We start from the raw sequence: 17,650 nt of genomic DNA on the forward strand, positions 1-17,650 counted from the left end.
CCAATGTAAACTATAAAACTTTTAGTAGTTACCCCCCACTTAAGCTGCTAAATTGGAGGGGGTTCACGAGGCCCTGCAGCGCTGGTACCAGTGAAGGGTTCAACAAGGTCACCGTACCAGACTCCTGCTCCCTTCTCCAGCTGTACTCAGACCCCCCCCCCCCCCCCCCCCCCCACTACAGCGCCTACAATCGAACTGTGAAAAGGATGCTAATTACGTGTGGCCAGCAGAGGCCGTGGTTTTTCCTTTTCGGCATATAAACATTTAAAAGCAAACGCAAGGAAAAATCAGATAAGGTATATTTTAGACCGGTCTAAACGATTCCTAAACAATTATTAAATGACCAAGAAACAAAAGAGTATTGTCAAACACAACTGCATAGTATTTAATGCAAATTATGTACCAACCCATGGCCATTCTCAAATAAAAAAACATGGAAATATGACCAATATTTTGCTTTGAGATACACATCAACCCTAGGGACAGATACACTGGAACAGAGAGATGCCGAGACACACACTGCAAGTGAAATACAAGCCTTGCTCATCACACTGAGCAACTTTGGTAGACAGCTGCAAAACCTAGCATTCCCCACCTCCCCCTGGAGATCAACCATAGGGGCAAAACACAAGCAGCAGGCCAGGGTATCCATACAAAGATGGCTCGGAAGATTAGGATTAGATGCAAGTGGTGCGACACAGAAACAGCAGAGCAAAACCCCCTACAAGGGTTTTTAGGCTAGGCGCTCACAAAGACATTTTGCTTTCATTAAAATTATATATAGAATGCACGTGAAAGCCACTGCTCTGTCGTTGACATTTTACTTCTACTCACTACAGCAAAGAGCAAAGTGTCAGCCCACTGTGAGTGACCATATTCTAGACTACAGCAACACACTCTACTCCGGCATTACAAATCAACTCATACAGACGCCAGACCACAGAAGAGCTAGGGGCTCGATGTAACCAATATTCAATCATTGTATTTGTACTCCTGTTTCTCGTTCACAGTTTATTAAAATTGTGAGTAACCTTTTTTGGGAAAAAGTAGAACGTTTTAGTGTTAGGCGTAGTAGTAAGGAATAGACTCTATTAATTAGCACAAGAAAGTGTAGTTTAATGATACCGTGGGGTTGAATCCTGCAGACATCAGTTTACTGTGCACAAGCATACAGCTTGGATTGTAAAATCTCTTTCTCTGTACGTCCACTCCCACTGTCCGCCCATGCCCTTCCCTCTATTGGCCTAGTTCCCATGTCCACACTATGGTTGGAAAATGTGCTCCTTCTGGCGCCCTTTCTCTGTCCCTTGCCACAGGACTGGCTTGGCATGGGCAGCTGCCCAGGGACCCTCCCTCACCCCACCAACATGGCGATACAGCCATTCACAGAAGTCCTCTGGTGCTCCTTGCCAATCCAATTAAGAGGAAAAAAAAGTGTCTCGCCCATTCAGAGGCACCACCGGACACCCATTCTACATAACATGTGCTTGACGTAACGTGTATTGGTAAAGCACACCCAGAAGGGTATCTTGGCCTGAACAACAGAAGTTTATTGTTTCCCAACTCAATGGTACTCATTTTATCGACCACAGCAGGATGAAAGGCTGAGTGGACTCGACGGAATTAGAACCTACGACCATGTGGTTGAACACAGGCCCCTACAGTGGAAGCATTAGTCAACTAATCCATCAGACCCAGATAGCTCTCCTAGCTAGTAGCCCTTGCAGTTTAGCTCTCTTAGATGAAAAGCAACTCTCACGTCATCAGCCCTTTACGGCAAGGGAGGGGCTGCAGCCCAGGAAGGGCCTGCACCAAGCAGCTTCAGGACAGGCTCGTCGACCGAGGAGCAATCATCACAGAATATGCCACTTTGAATGCTAATTAGAGGAGCCTTGCACATTCCATATCTGTCCATGCCCCAAAAATAATAGATTCATGCCTGGCGTCCACAGGGTGTTCCAGCGGCCCACGAGCCATTGATGCAGACAAAGGCACCGCGCTGCCCATGCTTGGCTCCCGGGAAATGTCCGAGTTGGCTTTCCGTACACGGTGTACTGTAAACAATCGCGTTGGGAGGGGGAGCCGCCTCGTGACGACTCTGTCACCCCCCCCCCCCCTGTTCTTTGGAGCCGTCCCTTGACTTATGGAAAGAACTCGACCTTCAGCGGCAGAAGGACACCCCCGCTGCTGTACATGCAGCCGCAGTGCTGCGCGCCCCCCGACACACAAACCAGGGGGGACCTTGCGTACTGTATTTAACAACGACAGACAGTACCAACCAGCCGCAGCAGGGAAAGGTCCCCTCACCCACGGCGAGGCACATGAAGGCTGGCATTATAGCGTCAGGTGCAGCGGTGCAAGATCTCCTGGCGTGTGCAGCACGGCAAATGTTGCTGCAGAAACACTGAAAATATTCAGGACAAACAGCAGCGCCAAACGAAGGAAGTCAGCATTTCATTTGTTCAAAGGGACAGGGTTTGGTATAACAATAACAAACTGCCAATTTGGGTAATGGGATTTTATGATTGATTCTATTTACATTTGCCAATGAACTTCCGATGCTGGCTGATGTGCAATGTTATGGAGCTGGTTCTAACAATAAAAATAAATAAATAACGAACTGCACCCCAGGGCAACTCCTAAATTGCACAGCAGATGCGATTCTGCACACCATCTCATCCTTGTTTAAAACAGCAAACTCATGCTTGGCGCTTTCAGTTCTGAGCTTCCATTGAAGCCGTGGTACAAATAGCCATGAAGTTGCTAGGGTAGAAGTAATCTGCCAGCCCTGGTTTTCGGTTCGCATAATCTGCATCGCATAGCATCGCGGTACGAGCCTGACTGCATTTCTAGTGAGGAGGTAAAGGTACAAGTACCGAATACAAAGTGATGCGACTTAAAGGTCCAGGCTGGCAGAATGTGCGCGCCTCACAGGGGCACCTTGGAATCTCTCAATACAACACATTTGCAGGCTGTGGGTGCATTTTGTTGGTGAATGCAGGTATAGATCTGGGTATTTGATCTTACCTCACAGACACATACACGCGTGAGGGTGACTTAAATTGTGGCCTTTAATTCAACAGCACCACGAAACTGAGGACTTGCAATTTTTTTTGTGTTCCATTCAATCTCAAAAATCTTAGTGCTTTTGTCTGAAGGAACGAGACTGACATGAAGTCCACATAAATGAGGTGTTGCCACTTGACGTCTAGTTATGACATTTCGGTGACCTTTCGGAGCTATGTGCAAAGGTCGCAAAACGACACATTTAATAAAAAGATTAGAGACTTAGAACAGTCTGCCACCCGTTGAGGGTATCGATACGGCCTCGGTTAAGACGTACGGTTGAATGAATATATATGCCCTTTATTTCTGGAGCGGGCAGGGGCCCTGCAGAGGTGTGCGCTTGCTGAGTGCGCATGCGGGCGTTTCATCTACAGGGGCCTTCGGCTTGTTTGCTTAAAGTGCCTCCGAGCCGTGTGTGCACTGCACACCTCCGGCCCGGAGGAGGGGAGGGGACTTGGGTTCATTGACCGCCAGTACCCTCGGCGGAGACAGTCTTCGCGGCACATGTTCTTCAAAGCGCACACTGGAGACCTCACGCCTGAGGGGCGCACCCGACTCCCTGCCTATGGTCGAGGTAACGAATTAAAATGATAGACCACATAAACAAACAATGAACAGCTATATGCTAGCTACACATTCGCTTCAAGCACAGCCTGCCATAGCCGGCACCGTTATCTTGTTACTCGGGCCTTTTCCACGTCGGCTGCAGGCTAGGGCCTGGTTAACTTTTTGCGTTAAACACTAGTAAGCGTTTGGACATCCAAATGCTGTTGGGTAAAAAACTAGGACTGGCCGAATGGATCTACGCACTGGTGCTTAATTTGTTTTGTTTTTTTAAATGCCAGTGCCTCTCTCGGGAGCCCCCTGCAGCTTGCACCACTCCTTGCCCAGACCAGAGAACCCAAATCCAACATTCATTCATTCATTCAATGACAGTGCCAACATAACTAATAACAATCTCACGTCTACAGGTGTGACAATCCTTAGATCTCCAGGCCACACAAAGGTATAAGAATGCTTTGGTGGCAGATTTGATCAATTTTTAATATATATACACACATTATTAAACACAGCCTGTCCGCTCATCTCATAATTTGATAGAACCACCATGTAGACTTTCATTAGAGCCGGTGTTGAGAATAAAGTGCCAATGCTGAGCACATGAACCCACCGGCACAAATTGAGCACTGCAGGTACGCACACCATGGAACCACTTGGCAACTAAGCAGGTTGACCTTCATTTTGATACAGAGTGAAAGGTTTTATGCTCCCGCTCCCCAAAACATTCCCAGTACAATGCATTGCAATGGGAAGTTGGTGTGGAACCAGCATCTCAATGTCAGAGGACACTCCTTACAACCTCATCACATGTAGATGAGCAATGTGAATGACTGTCCTACCCCTTGTTTGTGTCTAGCTAGCTATCATGTAGTGGTACCAGGTGCCAGAGCTGTGACCCACTGTACCCCAATTATGCGGTCTTTTACTACAAAGCCATGGGTTGGCTGGAGTTCTTTTGCCTGTTCATGTTAGGGCCCATGGCACAGTCACTGCAACATTGGCCCTATCTTTAATAGCGTCTGCCTATGATTCCAGTAGAAAATATCACCATACACCATACTCCTGCAGTCCTTATCAAAGGATTTCACGTTTTATCTTGGTAGTAGGGCCTGGCCATAGGCAGGGCTGGATTTACCAAGTGCCACTTGGCCACCCAACTCAGAGCCATGTCCTCTTCTGGAGTCCCACCTCAGGCAGAATTATCACTGCTGGCCAGAGGGTAAACTGTGTGAAGAAAATGAAAAGAAGAGGGGGGCCTTTTTCAAATGATGTTAGGCCTTTAATGCATTTCTGCCATTTTTTTACTGCTGTTCTCTTTTGTTTTTCTGTTTTGAAAAAACATGAACAATTGTCCAGTTAATGAAACATTCATCTCACACCGTTGTCTGTTTTGGCTTCTATGCACCTTACACAAATGGAGTAGTAGTTGAGGCTTTAGACAGTACCGGGGTTATGTGTGCTAAGGACAGCACATGTTAATTAATTAATTGTGTGCTTATATAGCGCTGGAATCACTCCCGAAGCGGTACCTCCGCGCTTCGACCGCTGCGAAACCCTTCCTGGCTTCCCTGAGAGATGGTCCCTTAATGGGTATCTCCAGGGTGAGACCAGGCATCCCCGGCGGTCTGGTGGGGCCGTTAGTGAAGATGAGGCAAGCTAGTGCCCAGAGTTGCCGAGTGTGATCGCTGATCAGAGTGGGCACTGAGGCGAGAGAATTATCGAGTCCGCTGACCCTGGTCCAGAAACCTGCCGCGTCGGGAATCGAACCCTGGTCCCGGGCCGTCCTCTGCTCTCGGGTCTGCCGCCTCTAACCAGTGAGCCACACTACTTCAATTTGAGATGCCAAGTAGTCGAAAGTCGCATATGACAGATTCAGCCAGCACTGTCCATAATGTAGACCCCGTAGTTTGCCACCATGTAAAGCGCTGCGAGCCAGTGATGAAGTACTTGATGAAGAAGCCATGAGGGACACTTGTGAGTTGTGGACCTAATAAAAGCCGCAGGTGTGGGGGAGGAGGGTAAAAAAGGGTCCTAAAGAAGGCTGCGATGTGTAGGAACATCATTTGTCTAGGAATACAGCTGGGTAGAAATGTTCAGGCTCCTAGATGTCTTATGTCACAGGGAACCTAATAACTCAGTATAATTGGTTAAGTTTAATCGACTTCTACAGTTCAATTGCTTGTTAAACGAAAGCCCAGGATTTCCCCCCAAAAAGTGAAGGGTGCAGCTCAAGGAATAATCTGTTAAAGAAGTGATTTGATTTGCAAGAGGGGACTATGCACACTAACACACCACGCCTCTGATGGGTGTTCAGGACTTCCCCATTTCTAAGAACTCAACCCTTAGAAAAACACATTACTGAGGGCCCTGCAGCCCGATCTGGAACAAAGTTCAGGCCTTCCCGCTCTGCAGCATTCCTGAGGCTCCAGCGAAGTTCAGAGCCAGGGGGCACCTGCCGGGGTGTTACTCGGTAGCCATGGCTATCTTATCTGGAAGAACATAAAAGCTCAGGCTTCCGTGACTGCCTCAATCTCAACGATCAAAGATGGCAAGAAAAAACAGATTAGAGGCAGGCCTAGGTTGACCATTATACCTAGGGTAGAGGCCAGGCCAAGCAAGGCCTCAGAGGACAAACAGAAGAGAGGCCTGCAGATCAGACAGAAACGGGTTAGCAAGTTTCATTTCCTTCTGCACACTCTGGTACTTGCAGTTTTGATTTTCCTATGATGAACACACTACTACAGGTACCCGTTTTCTAAGAAATTACTAGTTTCTAATTTTACCTGGTGCTGGAAGAGACCAGAGCACTTTACAATGGAGTTATTATTAATTAAATTAAACACCTCCATCGCGCGACTCCCCCCGCCCATCGCACGACTACACCCTGCCCACAAGACATGCCAGCCGCGACTGTCACTCCTACTGGTCACTACATGATACGCTGCCACCACCGCACTCGTGCTGCTTTTATCCTGGTAAAAGGCAGTAGCCATCCACCACTTCGAGGTAAGCACTTTGGGCACCCTTCCCCGTCCAACAAGAACGGAATTCTTGAGACAGGCCTATGTCATGTCGCACACGCATGATCAGTGTTTACCTAGGACAACCAAAATCAGAATTAGGGATCCAGACATCAGTAAAGTTGGGGCACTCAGGGCGGGGGTACATGTCCATTACTTTACAGAGGACTTTTCGGTCCCGCCAGAAAGCAAGTGATGGAGCAAGGATTCGCATATGAAGCGACTTGCTCGTACTCATGAACCTCGAATAATCCTAACTGTATAACCAACCTGTTTGTCTTACAAATTTGTCCCATATTCTTATACCATTTGGGTGTCCGAGAGAAGCTTGCTTATGTGTTTTCTAATTCTAATACGCTTGCATATAAAATGGCTGCTGGTACGCGGGAATTTCTACTGCAATTACGTCTGTCATACCCACGTGACATGACGTACTCGCAGCTTTGGAGGGAAACTGTTGCTTCTGCGCACTAGTGCTAAAATGGCTGTTCTGTGTTCTCAGATGCGAGAAGCTTGCATTGCTGCCTTCGCTAAGCTGTTCGTTCTGCTTAATACTAATACTATAATTTATATTGAAGTAATGGCTGTAGTATAGAGATTCATGGTATACAGTGTATTCATTTTATTCTGTGTTCTAAAACTGTTTCCTTTACTTTTCATGAATCGTAATCTTTGGGTCTGGGAGGTGCTTACTACTTCATTTTGGAAGTCCCTTCTGCGCAAGTCGCCTTGTGGAGGAAAAGTGAACTCTGCAGTATTGGAACCCAGCCAGATGGCAGCCACAGCCAAGATGCGCCTGGGAACCCGACCTGCGACCTAGCAAGAAGGAGCTGAACTGTACTAGAAGTTGTTACAATAGTATTCAATGTTATATTCACTATTGTTAACCGAAAGCATATGTCATGAGAACCTGGATTTCAATGGGCGTTAACGGAATTTACATAAAGAGTCTGAGAAAGTCTAAAATTTAGGTGGTGGGATGACCTGTCCTCCTCCTTTGTCCAATCAAAATTGGGGATCCTTACACTTGCAACATTGGGGGTGGTACACCGACCTGAAAAACAGTATAACTAGCGTAGGTTTAGCTAGAGAAATTGTCAGACTTGTCCGAATAGCTGACCTGTCACTGACCCAACGCACTCAATAGGTGACTGAAAGCAGAGAGCTGCGATCACTCAGTTGGGAGGTTCGAGAACCCAATCGGGGTTTTGGGAAGTGAAAGCGCTGGCGAAGCACTTTGTCGATCAAAGTTATAACCCAATTGGGGTTCTGGCAGATTCCTTGCAGAGAGGGAGTAGCGCAGGCGTTGCAACCGAAGCTGCGGGTGTTGGTCTTAACCTTTGGTGAACCGGTCCTGGTCCAAATTCTGGGGTATCCTGTCCAGATTGTCTATGAGCTGCACCTGCTCGCCTACTGGCATTGAAGTCCTTGGGGTTCCTCCTGTCTTTTCCAACTGACCCGTGGCCAGGGTTGGTCTTCACTCTATCCTAGGTAAATATAAGTCTGTGTGGGTGATGGTAAATTACTTACCATTGCCAATACTGGTTATGGTCTGGTTTAACAGTACAGCTGTCCCCAGACAATTATATGTGAATCACCAAGAGAGTGGATTTGGCTCCACCCACATGTTGGGAGTCAGGAGAACATATATTACACGGTTTATATTCTACGTTTTATTCACTTTATCTATAATTGTATATAACATACAACACTACCACTAGCACTCTACACCTTGTTGTCCAGCAGTCATGCAAAAACTCATTGCAATTTACATACCCTCGGTCTGGTCGACTTTCCCCAACATAAACACACTTGTGCATAACGGTCTCAGGCCTGCCCTTTTCTAATCTCTAGAATCCATTTATATGAGGCCTGCAGTTTATTGTCCTTCAATATTTGCACACAGTAAGAACGATGAGGAAGACTGCCTGACTACAGAAAATGTTTGTTTCCAGAGTGAAGACTGTTCTATAAACACTTGAGTCATACGTGCTCAGTCCTAATGCGCTGTGGCATTCATTATTTATGTCACATGTTTTCAAAGGAAAAAAGATCACGGTTAGATTAACAACATTCAATACACCGATTCTCATCAATTTGACAACCATATTTGACCATTTGTTTGCGAAGACTATTTCTGGCGAGGTGCCAATGTGGAGTAAAGCAGGGAACTCATGTTCAGCTGGAGGAAAGGAGGCCTATGCGTACACTGGCACAGCTAACTTAAAGAGAGGAGAAGCCGGACCTGCAGATGAGAGCCATGTACCGGACGTGAAGGCGAAAGGAAGAAAAAACTTTTCAGTGTCTTGTCCAACCACATGAAAGGAGGTAGTTAGCAAGCAGAAAACCATTCACGCAATAATATATATGTCAAAAGAACATGAATTTCAGAATGCGATTTAACAGGCCCGGTCCGTGATTTATTATCACAGCGATTCTACACGGTTTACTTCAGAAAGTTGGGGATAGGGAGGGGTTGAAATGCACCAAGTAGGCCAAGCAGAACGACCCGGATTATGTAATAATATATAGAATGTATGGACAAGCTGAGTAGCGGTGCCATGCTCAGAGGAATATATGCGTTGACAGTGCTCTGGCACAGAATCCCTCCACAGGGACATGGAAGACATGCAGACAAGCCTGATGGGGAAGTCCAATGGGCGAACATAACGCAGAGACATTAAGTTCAACAAGGAGGAGAGGTGATGGTCTACTCACAATACCCAGATTGTTCCAAATCTTAAAACAGACAGACTACATTTCATTTAAAGTCTCAAACTTGCCAGTCCGCCTCAACATCTGGTATTTTGTTTCCCAGTGGAAGCCATTTATAAAGAAATTAAGCACATACAGGCCCATGGAAGGTGTTTGGCCCATGCACCTTAACTGCACAGAACAGAGCAATGGGGGAGGGAAGGGGCGAGACTAGGGTTAGGGCAGCCGCTACATTACCGAGTACGACTCAACCACGAAAGGGTTGCTTGAATAGCTGGATTCAAAATGGTCTTCAATTTAATCAGCTGCTCTCTGAATGACCAACGGAGCTCATATTTGGGCCTGTGCCGTACTTAAGGACCCTGCCCAAGTGTTTGATGTTCTCTGTTGCTGAACTGACTATTCCTCAAACAAAGATTCCTAGTCGGTAGGTAATGTACAAAGCTAGCCAGCTTCTGTAGGTATTGCAGCCTTTAGGCATGGTGCCAAGCATTTTCAACAATATACCGACTGTACCGGAAGTGAGGCGTGCTTCCAAGAGTTGCTCTTTGAGAGAGTGCCCGGACGGGCATTTGCTGTGCCCGGATGTCGTGTTTTTCGCCAAAGAGATGCTCGAAAGGCCTTTTGATACAATATATTTGTTCGAAAATGTAACCTTTACAAAACGGATGAGCACAGGGTCAGTTGCGCGTCACTTCTAAACCCGCAGGCGCGATGGCCGGGGGTATTCAGGTCAGCCTACCCTTGACCTCCCCTCTTCCATCCAGTCCATCGCGGAGGCGGCTTCCTTGCGCCGAGGACAGACAAGGAGACAGGCGGGCAGAGACAACCAGTGTGTCATAGGCCCCTCGTCTGAATGTATCCGAGACCCACTCGGTGCCTGCCTCGTGATAAGCTTTTAGCTCTGCAGGGTGACGGAACAATGAAGGACTCCTGTGCGTGCGTAGAGAAGCTTAGGAAGAAAGTAAAGCCCTCACATTTTTGCCCTATCAGAACTTTCAACAGTTTTATACTTTTCTTAGTATACTTTTGTGAACATTGTATTCCTGACACCAATAAATATGATTTATAATTATAACAAATAATAATAAGAAAGCCTATATTTTATTATACTTTAAATGTGAATGTTTGTTAACAAAGGTCCCTATTTTAAAGTGCCCAATTAATTATGTACTACAGCAGCCAATCACAGTACTCCAACACCAGTCTGCACTGAAGAGGATCAGTACACCAGGCTTTGAATGTAGAGGCAACATTTGAAGCATTCTGTACCTGCATTCCACCAGTCTTCTTGGGGAGCACCACAATGTAATTACATTTTGCATCTATAGCTCACTAGTTTTTAGGTTGAGCCTGGGCAGCACATGCCCTGCTCTGCGAGGCATGCTGTATTGAGGAATGGCATAGAAGCTCCACCCATTTGCTCCACCAATTGATGGCCACAAAAAGATCTCTGCAGCAGGTGTCTTAACCCTGTAAGATATTTTAAAATGCAGCTTTTTCGAGACCAATTAAGTAAACCAGAACAGATTGAATGTCCCATGTCTCCCTGTTGGCAATTTCATTCCATACATTGTTTTTAAAAAAATGTATAAATTGCCTGTCAGACTGATTTTCAAGCTCCACTGATGGTGACACCACCCCTTTTCCTCTGCCACACCTTGATCCCCAATTTATGGGCTCATTAAGTAAATGTTTTCCAATTACAGCATTGATTGCTAAGCCCTTGATGCCATCAGATAGCCTATCAATACTGCCACAAAGTGAATTGTCTTAGGTGGCACCACTAAACCCTCTGATCTAGTGGGCAATACAGATGGTCTTGCGTAATACACCAGTGTGTTTCATCTAAAGGGGTGGATAAACATGTGTACATCAGAGGACTCCATGTTCAACCTGACTGTAGCACCCATTTCTAGGGCTTCAATAATGGGTTGGATGATGGTTGTGGGCGCCCCGCCAAAAAACACCCTAGAAAGCGTGGAGCTAACAACAATGGATAGGTTATGTGATATAGCTTTCAGTGCTCGCAAACCGAAAAGGTTCCTTAGAACACACACCACCGAAAAGATAAAGGTAAGAGCCAAAACATTAAGTGTTATCCACCTACGCAGGACTCGAAGAGATGGCACAGCATCTTCGTATATTTCACAGGAGCTAATTCTTGACTTGCCATTGGGGCTCTATGTATTTGCTCTTCACCCATGTGTTTATGTAAAGAATGCTTGTCCCACAACAGCGATTCACAGGACATTCATGTGCCACGTATTTATAAATTCTCCAGCAAGACCAGGAGGCGGACAAAAGGACATGCTCTCGCTCCGGGGGAGGTCTTTTCTTCAGGGAGCAGGTTTTGCCCCTTTATTGAGGCCACGCTCAATAAAAGACATTGCATCTGGATGTTCTCTTGGGAGGAAAGAGGGCACAAAGCTCCTGAACAGACACCCTATAACGAGAATATGGGCCAAGAAAGGAGTTCAAGAACTCTCGCACCTGCGGGATAACGCTTTCGTCTTGATTTCTATTTTTTACAGCATGCATGCTGATTATTGCTTGTAAGATTTCCGCCGCATGCCAGGATGTGTGTAAATCTACATACAAAATAAAAGTGAAAGATAGTTGCCTTCAGCCAATAGCTGATGCTTGTGGACTGATCAAAATCTTAACGATGCTTAAAACAACCAATTGTTGAGGTGGGGTTGGCTGACCTTTCTCTGTTGTAAACACTCTTGTGACACTACTGAATCACTCTCTGCCAGACCTAAAAATACCTGCAACAGCAGGTTGGAAAAATTACCACGAAAGTGAAGGACTTACACAATGGGTCAGAGTACGACAGAATGATTAACAACAGACTGAACGGAGAGATGAGGATCCGACAGGGCGCACAGCGGTGGCACTTATCATTACAGGCTTCCATCTTATGGGGCCCATATATTGTCAAGCACTGGTCAAAGCCCCCCCCCCCCCATGAACGACCCAAACAATGGAGAATCCAGAATGAAGAGTACCTACTTCCGTAATGGACGAGCGAGTCTGGAAAACAGACCCTTGCCAGAGTGGAACAAGTCACAAGATGGGCAGCATTTTGGGTGGGACGTGCACAGGGGCATCTGGCAAGTCTTGACACTCTTCATTAAAGACTGGCCCACAACTTCTGTGCCACAAATCCAAAAATATATAGCACCAAGAAAGTAGCAGCATCTTGCTAGGACTAGACTGGTCAAGTCGCCAAACGGTTTTATACATGCAGATGAAACTGTACTGGTTACACACACTCAGCGTTCACCAGTCAGAGTGAAAAGGCCGCACCATCCCAGCTTATTAAACTGCTCTGAAAGATACAGAAATGTTGTCTAGAAAGTACTGTTGGCTAGGATGCCAAGACAAACTGAAGTGTCATTGATGCCATGGAACTACTTGGCATCTTTGAGACTACCCTGATGTACTCCTCTACGACAACCCACCAAACCCGCATCACCCATTAAGCTAAAAGGGCAACAGCCCCCCACGTTGTTCATAGCTTTAGCTTGTATCTTCACGGGTACTTGGCCCAGGTAAATAGCTGCATCGAAGACATTTAATTTTCTTTGAAAAGACAAGTTTGGCGTCTTCTGCTGCTACGGAATGTTTTATTTATTCCACTTTGAGAATGCACCTTGGTGACTCATCCTCATTTTGTGACAGGCAGATATAAGCCTCATAAATGTATTCATCCCAGAACATGATCCATATCATTAATGGGATTCATATAAATCTAGTTCTCTTTGTCTGTGGGAACACATTCGTGTGCTCATTGGGAGATCCTTCCAGAAAATCTTGTTCCTTGGAAGTAATTGTTTATTAAGTGCCTCATGTTGCTTATAGTAAGAAAATACACCTTTCCAAAAAGGATTCAGTGTTTTCATTTCTGTGTGTCAGACATGAAGACTGGACACTGGGCTCACCTGGTACCATCTTGCAGACATCTGATGCTCGCAGCTCTGGTGGGCACTCTTGAACTCCAGCAATGCTACATGTCTCAGGGGAAAGCATGGCAAAAGCCAATAGATCTGGCATAAGTGCCAGGGCCTTCGTCAGGAGGCCCCTGCGGCTTGCACTACCCACTTCCCCCACCAGTGTAGTCAGTAACATCACAACTATTAACCATCACATTCGCACAGGTGTAACTATTCCAGGCCCCCAAAGCGCTGAGATTGACTTGGGAGGCATGCATTAGTCCTTTTTAATGTATACTGAACTAATAAATAACTGTTGTTCTGCTCATCTCCAAATTACACAAAGAGCGCCACCATGTGGCAGGCTGTCACAGTGCCGGCGTTGACAAATAAGTGCCAGTGTTGAGCACTGCAAACTACCGACTCAAATTAAGCACTGGATCGGACTTTAAAGAAAAAACAGTCATGTAAAAATGCTTTAGGCATGTGTTAGCACATGAAAGGCAAACCTGTTGGCTTTGCTAATCTGTGTTCTCATTCTGGCTCTAAGGATGCCTCCGCCTTGATTGTGTGAAGTGGTAGCCCAACTACCATGGCTTGAACTACTAGCCCCCTCTCCCCAAAGTTCAAGTCAATTTGCGCACCTGCAACCCACCATGCACCTCAAAACACATATAATTAGGTTATTCAGCCATACACCTCTAAATACCCGAACATAAAACCCCAAAACCTCCTCAACCCTTCAGGTACCTGTTGTACATAAAGAAGTTCTTGAGTCAGGTATATAACAAGCTGAATTTAATAAAGCTTAGTTCCAAGTTAACAGTACCCCATAAACATATTAAGTGCACTCTGATATACACAGCCAGACGCTGCCATTACTGCCCCTCACAATATAAATAGCTAGTGCCAAATTTGAAGATAGATAGATAGATAGATAGATAGATAGATAGATAGATAGATAGATAGATAGATAGATAGATAGATAGATAGATAGATAGATAGATAGATAGATAGATAGATAGATAGATGTACAGGGGAGCAAAATTCTTCGGAGGCTCTCACTATTGGAGAAACCCAAGGTTGGCTGCCTTGATTCCACCTCCTACCCCTTTTTCCCACCTCTCAACGCTCTGTCACTGTTTTCCTATCTTTCTCTAACTCATTCCTCTTCTTCTGCTGCCTTTCCATCTCTAATAATGAGCCAGGGTCTGGTGATAGGAAACAAGTCCCTGTTCCACATCCCGCAACCACCAACACAAAAAAAGTTCAGCTGGCACATCAAAAAAAGCATTCTGCTGTGGTGAATGGAAACTCAGGAGAACAGTTTCCAAGGCACTCGTCTCAGGAACTACGCTTTCAGTAACGTGTGGCTCTGGGAGTGCGTCTATGTCCATAAAGTATCATTAAAACAAGTAATAGTTACACCTGTTATTGTCAGCGCTGAAATGGCAGAAGTGCGATGGTCAGCACTATATGCAAACGACTCATTAATATTATGGAAGGTAGAGTTCGTGAAATACACCTACAACCCTTAAGTACCACTAGATCACAGACCTGTTATTTAGAGTTCTTAGAACCGGCAGCAGTGCGCGGTGCAACACTATATGAAAACTCACGATTATAGAAATTAGGGCTCAAAGAGTACGCACAGAACCATTAAGTTCTATTAAACCTACAATAGTAACCGCTAATATTTACACTTAAAAATGGTTGAAGTGCATTGTGAAATTCTATATAAAATGTACTTACTATTTTATTGGTAGTAAAATTCGTGTTGTGCACGTATCATCAGACTGGACAATAGTGACACCTGTTATATGGTCCCCCTAGGGAACCGCGCATAGAAACTGCATTCATGCGTCATGTATAATAATGTAAAGTCACGACAGAAAGTTAAAAGACACATTGAGTAAAGTTAAGCTTACCCAGGCAGGCTCCGCTGACAAGGGCGGTGGCGGTCAGTGCGCCGGCCGATGCCCCGTAGATGTTCTTGGCATTGCCCACCAGGAAGGGGGCATGCTCTTGCAGGCAGCTTGCTACCCCTATGTGGTAAATGCCCAGGAAGCCGCAGCCGGCGAAGGAAATGTTCCAGGTTGAGTCAAGCGGGAACATCTCCCCACACTCACAAGAGAATCGCAGTGTCGCTCGGTGAGGAGGACCCAATCTGTGAGGCCGAATACACAATTATTTATCTGTGAAGCAGGAAGCAAGAGTCAGCAGGATCAGGGAATGTCTAGTGTGCGCTGATCACAGGCTCGGCACCTGCAGCCTTGACTAAGAATAAGCGGAGTGAAATCGACCAGTCTCTCAAATGAAACAGATCAGCTGGTCTTGGAGAAAAATGACCAGCTCTTCTTAAGTCAGCGGTGGGTTTCTTGGCGCTGTGTTTCCTTTCTGACTTCACGTGCTGAGGTAGCCTCATAAATGGCACTTGCTTCCAAAGCTGTCCTGGTCGGCTCCTCTCGTGTACTGTCGGATTCTCCCGCCCCTGCTCGACCAGGGAGTTTTATTGCTGAGAGAGATATTGAAATTCCTGCAGCACCCTGCCCTTCCTTCCTCTTTCTCCGCCTCCTCGCCCTCTGTCGGCCTGTGCTGTGGGTGTTGTTCGGGGGCGCTCTCCTGGGCTGGGTCAGATGTTCTGTGAGGTGCAAGAGGCCCCCCTTAACCCAGGCTTCCTCAGACCGTTTACCCCCAATCCTTTCTCTGGTGCTGAAGGGGGAGATTGAGAGTTGATAAGCTCTTCGGCGGACCAATGGCAGCGCTGCTTTGGACTACACCTCCAAACTGCGTCATAGGGCGGAGCCACGAAGGGCCGCAGGGAGCGTAGCTTGTCAACATCCTCCCGGGGAGAGCGCGCGGCGCGGCGCGGCGCTGTGTGTCAGAAACCAAAGGAGGGGCCGCGCGCGATCCCACCCAGCCCTGACTCCCAACCCAGCTCCCCTTAATAGAATATTAGCAAAGGGTAGCACCTCTCAGGCCTCTTTGCAGCTGTGTTCTGGTACGAAAATTATTAGAACTTGATAGATAGCTACTATAGAAATTGAGACCCATAGCTGTCACTCTCAATATAGATCAGATAATGCACACGTTTCATCACGAAACTACTTTAACTCGCCCATGTGAAAAATACGGTTGACACGCAACGAGGACACAAGGAATTTGGGTAGGAAAAGTAGAAGTGCGCCGTTCGAGGCAGCAAACAACAAAACTTGTTAAACCACCACCGCGACCCAATATCATATGTAACAGGTCAATGCGCCTGCTGTAGAGAGTTGTATGCATCCATAATACGGCGTGTTTCGTTTATGGTTTTATTGTTAATTCGGACTTGCAGAGAGAACGAGCTACCATTAGAATGGTTACGCAGTGCCCTATAATTTAATTCACAGATATGTTAGATTCGTTTTTTTCATATTTCTGTGTAAAAAAAAGCACCATATAGGTGGGTAACCGCATGGGCGTAGGAACTGTGGGGGACGCGGGGGACATATCCCCCCAGATTTTGGAGTGGGGGGGACACAGGGAACAAGGGTGGGGAAGACGAGGGGTCAAACTAATTTCCCCTCTACCTCCTGAGAGGGAGATTGGCAGGCCATCAGTGCTGAGAGAGTTCAAAAGGGCAGTGGCAGGGGGGCGAGTGGCCTCTGACGTCACCTTATGCTGTGACCTGGCGCCTCTCCAGTTACCTGTCATTGAGCCGCCAATGATCCGAAAGTCACAGCATGAGGTGACGTCAGAGGCCACTCGCCCCCCTGCCTCTGCCCTTTTGAACTCTTTGTGTGGCACAGCACCCCTGAATTCATTTTTATTTGTTCAACTCATTTGACGTCACATGCTAGCGTATCTAGCATCAGAATGTGAGATTTGAGGACTTTTCCATCCGTTTTATCATACGTTTGAACTAGCTCGCACAGATTTATTAGTGCATCACCCGCCATTCTTTTTTTTAGTACGTAATTGTCACACATTGTTATTGTCTTTTTTCATATTGAGAGGGGGCATTTTTTCGAACTATCTTCGTTTTGCTTTTTTCGATCGTCCTACCTGACAGGTGAGATTCATCACGTACTCACTTTGGTAACGGGTCAGGGTTAACATTGGATCATGTGTCAGTTTCAGACCGCACTTATTATTTTTGTGACAGGATATATCAGTACTGTTTCCGCCTTTCGATGGCTGACAGTGACTCATCTGGCCGTTTGACACATGCGAAGCTCTTTGTAAACACGGCAGGTGGGCCGAGTCTTGTTCAGCGAGGTTTTTCTTATCCAGCACTTAGTTCTATCCAGATTGTTACATCTCTGATATTTATTTCAGATTTTCCATTTAGATTCTCATAGGTATTGT

General features: G+C 46.3%; 1 protein-coding gene across 1 annotated transcript in view; it reads right to left on the bottom strand.

Annotated features, from left to right (window-relative positions):
* PNPLA2 (patatin like domain 2, triacylglycerol lipase) overlaps nt 1–16,008 on the bottom strand; it is a 59,466-nt gene extending 43,458 nt beyond the window's left edge. Inside the window, exon 1 of the mRNA XM_086957756.1 lies at nt 15,229–16,008. Within this exon, the coding sequence (XP_086813882.1) occupies nt 15,229–15,415 (187 nt within the window). The 5' untranslated portion in view covers nt 15,416–16,008. The remainder of the gene's footprint in view (nt 1–15,228) is intronic.
* Nucleotides 16,009–17,650: the final 1,642 nt, after the last annotated feature.

Source organism: Lissotriton vulgaris, chromosome 2_1, assembly GCF_964263255.1.
Source record: "Lissotriton vulgaris chromosome 2_1, aLisVul1.2, whole genome shotgun sequence".
Taxonomy (NCBI): Eukaryota; Metazoa; Chordata; class Amphibia; order Caudata; family Salamandridae; genus Lissotriton; species Lissotriton vulgaris.